Source organism: Cherax quadricarinatus, chromosome 40, assembly GCF_038502225.1.
Source record: "Cherax quadricarinatus isolate ZL_2023a chromosome 40, ASM3850222v1, whole genome shotgun sequence".
In the NCBI taxonomy this organism is placed as follows: domain Eukaryota; kingdom Metazoa; phylum Arthropoda; class Malacostraca; order Decapoda; family Parastacidae; genus Cherax; species Cherax quadricarinatus.
The window spans coordinates 6,219,309-6,232,119 of record NC_091331.1 but is presented as its reverse complement, the minus strand read 5'-3'; the positions used below and the strand labels follow the sequence as shown (position 1 = coordinate 6,232,119).

General features: G+C 36.1%; 1 protein-coding gene across 1 annotated transcript in view; it reads right to left on the bottom strand.

The window, feature by feature from the left end:
* The window catches only part of LOC128687157 (mediator complex subunit kohtalo), a 144,484-nt gene that overhangs the window by 58,817 nt on the left and 72,856 nt on the right, over positions 1-12,811 (bottom strand). Inside the window, exons 26-29 of the mRNA XM_070092567.1 lie at positions 11,762-11,915; positions 11,258-11,356; positions 4,198-4,382; positions 883-978 (exon numbers count right to left, since the gene is read on the bottom strand). Coding sequence (XP_069948668.1) covers positions 883-978; positions 4,198-4,382; positions 11,258-11,356; positions 11,762-11,915 — 534 coding nt within the window. The remainder of the gene's footprint in view (positions 1-882; positions 979-4,197; positions 4,383-11,257; positions 11,357-11,761; positions 11,916-12,811) is intronic.

The window sequence follows — 12,811 nt, the reverse complement described above, 5'->3', positions numbered from 1 at the left end:
TCCAATCAAATTTGCTCAAACAAGAGTGCTGAATGCTCAAGCCCCTAACACTCAAACTTCCTTTGCCACTTTACTAATAAAAAAATAAACAGGCATTTATTTACTAACTATTGCCCTGTAAATGCTTTACTGCCTATACTAATAATAAAAAAAATAATTTAATAGTGTTCTGTAAATGTTTTATTGTTAATAAACAGACACAAAATGGCTCCAATAATTATGAGTTCCACCCAATATGTTTTATATATGAAACCATGTGACAAAAAAACAATTTATATCATTTAAATAACGACACCAAAAGTTTGAAATTTGATAGAAAACTTACGGAATTATGCTCTCGCAAAGTTAGCGGTCTCGGTGATGTTTACGGATCGGCGATTTTGCCCACTTTGAGCCCCATTTTCGGCCAATTTCACTGTACTAGTCGACAAAAAACATGAATATTTCGCTAGAACTCCATTTTTTCTATCGAATGGGTGCAAGAAACCACCCATTTATAAATTCAACTATCCAGTACAGTGGTCAGAATTTAGCAATTTTGCCAATTTCACACAAATTTCAAAAGATGCCAATTTCGGAATAGGGTCCAGAATAAACAAGAAAGACATTCCTGGCACTAAAATGACATTTCCTCTAGTCATTAGTCACGTCTCAAAGCCCCTCTTATATTCTTTTGCTTTCCACTTTGAATTTTTATTCTCACAAAAAATATAAGATTTACTGTTATGCAGACTACTGCATTAGTGTAAAAAATGGTATAAATATTATTGGTGCACTTGTAAAAGTATACAGGTATTTAATGCCTTACCAAAGAGGCTCCCTCTTTGGAAAATTAATACAGTACCCAAGACATATGAAGTTATCTTAACAAGTTACACTTAAGACTTACCTGCCACTTTCAAGACTCTTCCTTGCACAGCTTTAGGCAGTTTTGAAATCAGTGGAGCCACTAAACATATGGATTGAGGCTTTCGAGGTCTGAAAATACACACTAAATCAGTTTAATTTCATTTGGTATAAATATTAAGTGTAAATTTATAATGAATATACTATTTCTAATGTTTTATCACTGATCCCTTTCCAACTACATGGAGTGGATGATTCAGTGAACTTCACATAAAAACGTCTTCACATCATAAATCATATAATTGACCAAAAAATACATAGTAGTACAAACTAAAGTGAAAATCTTACATATATGTTGAAAACTTACAAATTTTTCCATTTGTGCACAGAGTTAATTATGTCTAAAAGACTTCTCTCTCCCTCCTTACATTTTTTACATAACTGTACACTTTCTGAAGCCAAAGGAAAGGATGACCATACTATTTTATCCAATTATTATAAAGCAAAGTTCCTGAGAATGTAGATCAGTTCTGAAATTCTACACTAAAGCAAAAAATCATGAAAGAACAATAATTGAAGGCTCAAACTAGTGCAGACATCTCTCAAGATCACCTCAGCTGGAACTGAATTTCTGGTCAAAAATATATTTAAAATGAACAACTGAGGACATTCTTGTGGTCTTGGTTCTCATATTAGAGGATTTTGCATAGTGCTATAATAAAATGAGAAACAAAAAGAAATACAAAATCTGTGGGCATAAATGTAGTTTGAATTTGGGTGTACACTATCAAAAAATAAATAGAAAAAAAAAAAAAGGGGTTATCCACATAAATGCAAACATATTTGTCCATGCAAGCAGTTTCCTGGTCAACTTTGTATATTAGACACTGTTTATGTAGAATAAAAGTTTGAAACAATTTACAAATAACAATACATTTTGGAGAGGAAACTTTAGACGATGTTTTGGTTCATTCTGCATCATTCTCAAGTCACAACTAAGAAAATAGGGAGAAACCCAGAAAAGCTTGTAAAAACAAAAAAGGGGGAGGTAAAACTTAGAAATCGAATCAATGATGAAAATATCAAGATGAATGTCAGGAGGGTCTGGGGATGTGGATGGGGATGATGACTGATGATGATGGTGGTGGTGGTGGCAGTGGTGTTAGCTACTGTAGAAGTTGTATCAGCAAAGTAATAAGTTAATTGGGATAACACCTGCATTGGTCTAAATCATCTGTAATAGGTTTTCTCTCATTTAGATTCATGTTAAAACTTTTTGAGAATAAGCTAACAGACAAGTAAAGTGAATAGAACAATATAAATGTAGAGAGCTTTATTATTTCAGTACTTTATTACTCGTCCCTTAAAGAAAGTGTAAGGTATACACCTGGGGCTGAAAACTTAATGCACATAAGTACAGGAATACACTAGCAAAGAGAAAACACACAAACACACACACACACACACACACACACACACACACACACACACACACACACACACACACACACACACAAAAAAAAAAAAAAAAACAAAAAAAAAGTGTTCAATTGTGAAATTTAAGAAACGTTAAATCATCATCTTTCTTTCAACAAACCGGCCGTATCCCACTGAGGCAGGGTGGCCCAAAAAGAAAAATGAAAGTTTCTCTCTTAAAATTTACTAATTTATACAGAAGGGGTTACTAGTCCCTTGCTCCTGGCATTTTAGTTGCCTCTTACAACACAAATGGCTGACAGAGGAAGAATTCTGTTCCAGTTCCCCATGGAGATAAGAGGAAATAAACAGAAACAAGAACTAGAAAGAAAATAGAAGAAAACCCAGAGGGGTGTGTATATATATGCTTGTACATGTATGTGTATTGTGACCTAAGTGTAAGTAGCAAGATGTACCTAAAATCTTGCATGTTTATGAGACAGAAAAAAAAGACACCAGCAATCCTACCATCATGTAAAACAATTACAGGCTTTCATTTTACACTCACTTGGCAGGATGGTAGTACCTCCCTGGGTGGTTGCTGTCTACCAACCTACTACCTAGAACAAACTTCACATTTTGTTTTTTTCATCAAGTCGGCCGTCTCCCACCGAGGCAGGGTGACCCAAAAAGAAAGAAAATCCCCAAAAAGAAAATACTTTCATCATCATTCAACACTTTCACCTCACTCATACATAATCACTTTTTGCAGAGGTGCTCAGAACACAACAGTTTAGAAGCATATACTTATAAAGATACACAACATATCCCTCCAAACTGCTAATATCCCGAACCCCTCCTTTAGAGTGCAGGCATTGTACTTCCCATTTCCAGGAATCAAGTCCGGCTATATAAAAATAACCAGTTTCCCTGAATCCCTTCACTAAATATTACCCTGCTCGCACTCCAACAGATCGTCAGGTCCCAAATACCATTCGCCTCCATTCACTCCTATCGAACACGCTCATGCACGCCTGCTGGAAGTCCAAGCCCCTCACCCACAAAACCTCCCTTACCCCTTCCTTCCAACCTTTTTGAGGATGACTCCTACCCCGCCTTCCTTCCCCTACAGATTTAAATGCTCTCCATGTCATTCTACTTTGATCCATTCTCTCTAAATGACCAAACCACCTCAACAACCCCTCTTCAGCCCTCTGACTAATACTTTTATTAACTCCACACCTTCTCATAATTTCCACACTTTGAATTTTCTGCATAATATTTACACCACACATTGCCCTTAGACAGGACATCTCCACTGCCTCCAACCGCCTCCTCGCTGCTGCATTCACAACCCAAGCTTCACACCCATATAAGAGTGTTGGTACTACTATACTTTCATACATTCCCTTCTTTGCCTCCATAGATAACATTTTTTGTCTCCACATATACCTCAATGCACCACTCACCTTTTTTCCCTCATCAATTCTATGATTAACCTCATCCTTCATAAATTTATCCGCCGACACATCAACTCCCAAGTATCTGATAACATTCACTTCTTCCATACTCCTCCTTCCCAATTTGATATCCAATTTTTCTTTATCTAAATCATTTGATACCCTCATCACCTTATTCTTTTCTATGTTCACTTTCAACTTTCTTCCTTTACACACACTCCCATTATTTTTTTTTTTTTTTTTTTTTTTTTTTTCAACAAGTCGGCCAAACTTTATATATACACATAAAAAACTTTGTCTCTGTGCTGTTTAAATAAGAATAAAAATCACACAATATATGGCTGGAGCAAATTGCAATATCCCCATAAATTGGAAATGAAAGAAAGATGAAATTTTGATCCATCTTAGCTCACTGTGAATGTGGCCAGTTTTCATTTCCAATTCGTGGCCTTTTACGATGTGACCCAAACATTACCTGTGACCAGTTAGCGAGGGTGACATGGGTGATCCATCTGGATCAAGGTTAAGATGGAACACTTCAATAGCTGCTTGAGCTACATTATCAAGCCATGTATTGAGCTCCTGGGTGGAAATTCTCTGTTGTTCATACATGAGGTGGAGGTCCAGCCAAGAGATGCGTAAACTCCATTCATCTAAATCCTATAATAATAATAATAATAATAATAATATCTTTATTTACTACAAGTGCATGTACATGGTATACAGGCCTAGCTGACATCAATGACATACTACTATATAGAAAGCCCCTTGTTATGCTCCGCATGTCGGGCAAATTAGGTCAGTGTCTCAGGATGTGACCCACACCAGACGACTAACACCCAGGTACCCATTTTACTGATGGGGAACATAGACAACGGGCGGAAAGAAACATGCCCAATGTTTCTACTCTGGCTGGGAATCGAACCCAGGCCCTCGCCATGTGAAGCGCAAGCGTTAGCCACCAGGCCACCCACAGCCCCTATACAAATAAAGAAATGTAAATTTAGATAAAACTAACACTACAAGGAAATATATAGTTCTTAAAATGTTATCTTTGTGAATAGAAAGCAATGCAGAAATTCAATGCAGTTCCTAAACAAATTCAAAGCTGAAATCATTCGTTTTAACACATAGGCTATCTCCCACTGAGGTAGGGTGACCCGAAAAAGAAACACTTTCACTATTATTCACACTGTTACTGTCTTGCCAGAGGCGTGTAGATACGGCAGTATTTATGCACCCATGTGATTTGTACGACTTGACGTGCTGTTGGAGTGTGAGCAAGGTAACATTTATAATGGAGTTCAGGAAAACCGGTTAGCCAGGCTTGAGTTGTGGAGGTGAGAAGTATAGTGCCTGCACTCTAGAGGAGGGGTGGGAATGTTGCAGTTTGGAGGGGCATCTAAGATGTAATGTTTACATGCCTCTGGTAAAATAGTGACAGAATGAGGAATGGTGAAAGTGTATCCTCTTCTCCAGGTCGCCCTATCTCAGTGGGAGATTGCTAGTGTTAAAAAAAAAATAAAAATTACATTACTGTATTTTAGACACAAAGTAACTTTTACAGGGAACAGCTATACAAGTGTCTAAACCATCAAACAGTTATGAGTGAAATTTCACCAGATTAAAAATAAAATCATCAATGACCATAAATGAGCAAAATATACCATCACTAAAGACATTTTGGAGGATGGCATAGTAAGAAATTTACACACTATAATCACATAGCCTATGGATGTACACGCATGAGACACTTGATTCAAATTTCCTGCTAAAATAAAAGTGATCAAGTACAAGACTGAAAATTTAAAATTAAAAGCAGCAGAAATATAACATACAATTAATTTGTTTATCAATTTCATTACCATAGTGTTTGCAGGCCACACAAGTTACCAAAGTTCAAATGTTGAGTGCATCCTCACCACTGTTAACTCCTCACTGGGAGATTAAGCATAATGAAGATTGATAATCTCAGAGGAAGATACTTTGTCAACAAATGAGAGGCTAATAATGAATAAACTGATATAAGTAACCCTTTTAGGGTCCAAGGCCAAAATCTGAAGGGGTGCCCCAGTGTCCAAGAAATTTTGAAAAAAAAAAAAAAAAAAAAAAAACATAAATAATTTAAGATAATATTTTTGTGTAGGTAAAAAAACAAAAAAAAAAATTCTGATCAGTATTTACCGAGATACAGTGGCGGGAAGTTGACCCAAAATGACCGGGTGGCAGCAACATCAGTGACTTCCGCAAATTTGCATTTTTTTATTTTACGTTTATTATACTTTTTTCTTTTCTTTTCTATTTTTTTTCTTTTTCTAGTAACATTTGTAGACTGTGAGACCAATATAATGAACATTGCATAAGTGTACACTCATTGTATTCAACACAATAACTGCACTAATTTGTTTATCATTATATTGCTTACAAAACTTGTTTACAAGTTTATTGTAAACAAAATGATGAAAATATTAGTGCAGTTATTGTGTTGAATACAACGGTACCATATGGTACAATGGTGCCATAGGGTGAAATGGTACCATATAGTACAATTGTACCATATTGTACAATGGTACCATATGGTATAATGGCACATGATACAATGGTATCATATGATACAATGGTACCATATGGTAGAATGGTACAATGGCACTATTTGGTACAATGGTACCATATGATACAATTTATTTATTTTATTTATTTATTTATTTATTTATTTATTTATTAAATGTCTTTGCAAACAGTACAGAGAGATTGTGTATATACAATAGTGGGTTGCAATGCAAAGAGAGCCTCTATTATGCCTTGGCATTATGGGCCAACTTAACATTATTGGCTTACATTCTACTTAATACTAAGGAGTAGTATATCATAGTTGTACAGCAGGAAAGTAATTATTTCATAGTTGTACAGAGGAATATTAATTATAAATGAATAAAAATTTGTATAATACAAAGATATACATATTTTTATTCTAAAATGCTTTTGTGAAAAACAATGATTCAATTATATTCCTGTCAACAATGGATAAAAGGTTCAATGTGATTGTTTCAGTTATGATGTGGGAGTACATAGGTGAGTAAATGGGTACTGAGTATTTAGCATTTAGTCTAGGGTGATTAAGTGGCTTTTGAGAAGAGTCTTAAATTGATTTTCAGACTGGGTTACTTTAATACCTTCTGGTAATGAATTCCATATTTTGGGGCCCTTTATGTGCATAGAGTTTTTATACAGTGTGATATGGACACGAGGTATATCAAAAAGAGATCTGTGTCTTTGTGTTGTGGTCATGTGTCCTGTTTAGGTTGGTGAGGAAAAGTTTGAGTGGGGGGGTTATATTGTTCTGTGTATGTAGTAGGCACATGAATAAGTATGGATGTTCTTAATGATAAGCAGATTCAGACTTTTGAAAATTGGTGGAGTATGCTGGCGAGAGTGGGAATTTGTTATCATTCTTATTGCTGCCTTTTGCTGGGTTATTAGGGGTTTTAGGTGATCGGATGTTGTTGATCCCCATGCACAAATTCCATATGTAAGATAAGGGTATATGAGTGAATGGTACAATGCCAGGAGAGCTGATTGTGGAACGTAGTACCTTATCTTTGATAGTATGCCTACAGTCTTGGAGATTTTCTTGGTGATTTGTCGTATGTATGTCCGGAACTTAAGGTTACTGTCAAGGTGGATACCTAGGAATTTTCCCTCTGTGAGTCTTGTGACTGATGATCCATTTAGCGTAATGTTAATTGGATCATTTGCAGCTTTGTTTCCAAACTGAATGAAATAGATTTTATCAGTGTTCAGGGTAAGTTTGTTAGTCATCATCCAGGCAGATATTTTCTGTAATTCAGCATTGACTGTGTTTGCTAGTATGACTGCGTTTGGTTGGGAAAATACATATGTAGTGTCATCTGCAAATAAAATGGGTTTGAGTAGCTGTGATGCATTTGGTAGATCATTGAAGTAGATGAGAAAGAGGAGTGGTCCAAGGACACTTCCTTGTGGGACTCCTACTGTGATTGGTTGGGTGGAGGAGTTTGCATCATTTGCATACACATATTGAGTTCTGTCACTAAGGTATGACTTTAGGTAGTTGAGGGAGTGGCCTCTGATACCATAGTGCATTAATTTGGAGTATAGTAGTTCATGGTCGACTGTATCGAAAGCTTTACATAAATCAACGAAAATGCCCAGCAGGACTTCTTTCTTTTCAAGTGCGGTATATATTAGTTCTAGCATGTGTATGATAGCGCCATTTGTGCTTTTATTATTCCTGCATCCAAACTGACAAGGGTTTAATATGTTGTGTGAAACGAGGTAGGAATAAATCCGTCTATGAATTAATTTTTCAAAGATTTTAGAGAGCAGTGGTAAGTTAGTTATTGGTACCATATGGTACAATGGTACCATATGGTACATTGTACCATACAGTACAATGATACCATATGGTTCATTGTACCATATGGTACTGTTGTATTCAACATAATAAACACACTAATATTTTCATCATTATTTCGTTTACAATAATTGTTTACAACAAAAATATGCAAAAATGTTGTATATTAGTAATGTTCTATTATATATTTACAAATGTACAGCCACTCGACATGTTCCTTGAGGTGGATGACAAAGCGCTTTGTCTTGGAAACTGCTGAGTCACTAGCTTGCGTTGCCACTCAGTCTTGCCACCAACACTTCCTATTGACCATATGGTGCATGGTATATGTTACAGGGTACCATATGGTACATTGTACTATATGGTATAGGGTACCATATGGTGCAGGGTATCATATGGTACAGGGTATCATATGGTACAGGGTATCATATGGTACAGGGTACCATATGGTACAGGGTATCATATGGTACAGGGTACCATATGGTACAGGGTACCATATGGTACAGGATACCATATGGTACAGGGTACCATACAGTACAGGACACCATATGGTACAGATACAGGGATCCCTATGGAAATAAGTCACCCTGACGTTTTTGGGTTATCCTAGGACTTTATACATATGCTGCTATGTATGATAATCCCTGTAATTGTATTTCTGTACACCTGAATAAACTTACTCAAGTGCATGTGGCATCGTAAGTAAGTTTATTTAGGTATACACAAATAAAGTTACATAGAATATCATACTTAGCAGCATATGTTTGGAGAACCTAGGAAAACCTAGGAAAACCATATGGTACAACTGTACCATATGGTACAATGGTACTACAGTGAACCCCCGGTATTCGATATTAATCCATTCCTGAGAGCTCATCAAATACCGAAAATATCGAAAAGCGAATCCATTTTCCTCATAAGAAATAATGGAAATCAAATTAATCCACGCAAGACACCCAAAAGTATGAAAAAAAAAATTTTACCACATGAAATATTAAGTTTAATGCAATAGAATAATTACAATAACAACAATAGCAATAGAATAATTGACACTTACCTTTAATGAAGATCTGGTGATGATTGATGGTATGGGAGGAGGGGAGAGGTGTTACTGTTTAGAAGGGAAATCCCCTTCCATTAGGACTTCAGGTAGCAAGTCCTTTTCCAGGGTTACTTCCCTTCTTCTTTTAATGCCACTAGGACCAGCTTGAGAGTCACTGGACTTCTGTCGCACAACATATCTGTCCATAGAGGCCTGTACCTCCCGTTCCTTTATGACATTCCTAGTGTTTCACAACATTGTCAGTGTAATAGTCACCAGCACGGCTTGCAATAGCTGTGTTAGGGTGATTGTCATCAAAAAAGGTTTGCACTTTAAGCCACACTGCACACATTTCCTTAATCTTTGAAGTAGGCAACTTCCTCAATTTCTCTCTCCCCTCCTCCGAAGCAGTTTCCTCAGGTGTAGCCTCTTGCTGTTGAAGATGATCTAGCAGCTCATCAGCGGTTAGCTCTTCATTGTCCTCCTCCACCAACTCTTCCACATCCTCCCCACTAACCTCCAACCCCAAGGACTTCCCCAATGCCACAACGGATTCCTCAACTGGCATAGGCTTCTCAGGGTTAGCCTCAAATCCTTCAAAATCCCTTTTGTCTACACATTCTGGCGACAGTTTTTTCCAAGCAGAGTTCAAGGTCCTCCTAGTCACTCCCTCCCAAGCCATACCTATAAGGTTTATACAATTGAGGATATTAAAGTGATCCTTCCAAAACTCTTTTAGAGTCAGCTGAGTTTCTGTGGTCACTACAAAGGACTTTTGAAACATAGCTTTTGTGTACAGTTTCTTGAAGTTGGAAATGACCAAAAAGCATCTAAATGAGACATTATTAACCCCTTGACTGTCAACCCCAAATCCTGAGGTGTCTTCCTGGTGTTGCAAAATTTAAAAAAAAAAAAAAAAAAAAAAAAAAAAAAAATCTTATGAAATGATAGAGAATCTTTTCTCAATTATAATGACACTAAAAAATGAAATTTGATGAAAAACTGAAGGAATTACACTCTTGCAAAGTTAGCGACCTCAGCTATATTTACGAATCGGCGATTTCGCCCACTTTGAGCCCTATTTTCGGCTAATTCCATTGTTCCAGTCGACCAAATTCATAGCTATTTCTTTAGAACTCCATTTTTTCTATCGATTGAGTACAAGAAACTGCCCATTTACTGATTTCAACTACCCAATAACGTGGTCAGAAATTTGCAATTTAGCCAATTTCACAAAAATTAAAAAAATATGACAATTTAAAAATAGGGTCCAGAATGAACAATGCAGACATTCCTGGCTCTACAATAATATTTTCATTGTTCATCAGTCACGTCTCCAGGCCCCTCTGATATTACTCTTGCTTTCTATTTTGAATTTTTATTCAAACAAAAACTAGAAGATTTACTGTTATGCAATACTGTCATTGCAATATTGTAATGATTGTATAAATAATGTCAACCCATTCATGACTGCATATTAGAATGGCTACTTGGACATTTATTGGAAAATGACATCATTTGTTTACTTTTGAACACTGGCAAAAATCAAACATTTACCCTACTTTGAGCTCCATTTCAAGGTTCTTTTCATAGTAAAACCAATCAAAATCATCTCTATTTCTATATCTTTTCCATTCTATCAAATGAGACCAAGAAAACGAGAACACAACCATGAATACTATATGAAAATACACCACAAAGTCGGCATTTTAATTAAAAAAAAAAGTTGGAGTTTTTTTTTCTCATTATGCACTGTGTGCTGCAGGATTTTTTTTATATTGTGCACACTGACCACACAGACCCATTCTCTCACATGTGGGCCTACCAGCTTTCTCCTGCTTGATTTGAAGCCGCTAGAATTTATGAGTATATATACGTCACAAATGGTGGCTCGCAAAACGTATATATACAGTGTGACCGAAACAGTCAAAGGGTTAAAAAAAAGAGTAACTGGATAGTCATTAAATCAGAAGGAAAAGTATACAAAATGAATGAGAATGCCAAAGAGAAATTTTATGTCATGAGCAGGAAGACTGACTGAAGGAATCAGTATTTTAGTAAATTTGTTGAAAAGTATTAAACATAAAAATCAGATCCAACCTGAAGTATATGGGAAATTATAGTTCGCTGATCTTGTGAAGCATCATTGTGAGTACTAGGAGAGTCTGGATGGCATATCTGATGCAGAAGTCGTTGGGCCTGAAATACAACACACACACACAAATATATAACAAAAGTGCCTGAGAATTAGAGATAAAATGTGTTATACGATTCAACATTCACATTTCATGAGGAATTCTGCTGCTCACCAAAATCTTAGTCTCAATACTTTTGTGCAATTTTTGGCAATTTCTTATTATCAGCTTCTTAAAAAAAAATAAAAATTAAAGATGCTGAACTGGAAGAATATTGACAGATACATTACAATGATGACTCTCCATTAACATTCAAAAATTAATCAAAAAATTTCAAATAGTACAAAAAATTTTTACCCTAGAAACTGTATTTTGGATTTGCATATCCTGTGCTGCAAACTACATATAAATATGTTTAAAAAGTAAAAATATGACAGTATCGGTAATGAAGTGAAGTGCTACTTGTCACCTGTCTAGGAGTTATAGCACTGTCTAGGAGATTCTCAGCACTGCAGAGCTCCTCAGGAATTTTTAGACATCGTTCTCTCACCCACTCCTGAGAGCATATTTGTCTTAAAGAATACCGAGCAAAATCTGCCAGACTTGCCTTGTCTGCATCTTTGCTGTAACAGAAAAATACAGTTATTTATATACATATTTGTTTCTACAAATTTATGTTTCAATAAAAGCTTTTTATCATCTACAAGCCCATTTAGCACTAATTTGTATCTATATTAATAACCTTTCATCAGCATAATTTTATTTCCTTATTTCCATTTCTCTGTGTTCAATATCAAAATCCCCAAACTTATTTTGATTTAGCAAAATTATCTTGCATAATTAATTTGTAACCTAGGTAGTAAGTTGGTAGACAGCAACCACCCAGGGAGGTACTGCTGTCCTGCCAAATGAATGTAAAACGGAAGCCTGTAATTGTTTTACATGATATTAGGATTGCTGGTGTCTTTTTTCTGCCTCATAAACATGCAAGATTTCAGGTATGTCTTGCTACTTCTACTTACACTTAGGTCACACTACACATATATGTGCAAGCATATACAGTGGACCCCCGCATAACGATCACCTCCGAATGCGACCAATTATGTAAGCGTATTTATGTAAGTGCGTTTGTAAGTGTATGTTTGGGGATCTGAAATGGACTAATCTATTTCACAACATTATGGGAACTAGGTGAACATACTTCTGGAGTGAAAAAATATCGTTAACCGGGGGTCCACTGTATATACACACACCTCTGGGTTTTCTTCTATTTTCTTACTAGGTCTTGTTCTTGTTTATTTCCTCTTATTTCCATGGGGAAGTGGAACAGTATTCTTCCTCTGTAAGCCATGTGTGTCATAAGAAGCGACTAAAATGTCGGGAGAAAGGGGCTATTAACCCCTTCTTCTGTATAAATTACTAAATTTACAAAGAGAAACTTTCGTTTTTCTTTTTGGGCCCCACTACTTCGGTGGGATACGGCCAGTTTGTTGGAAAAAAAAAATTGTAAATTTTGCTA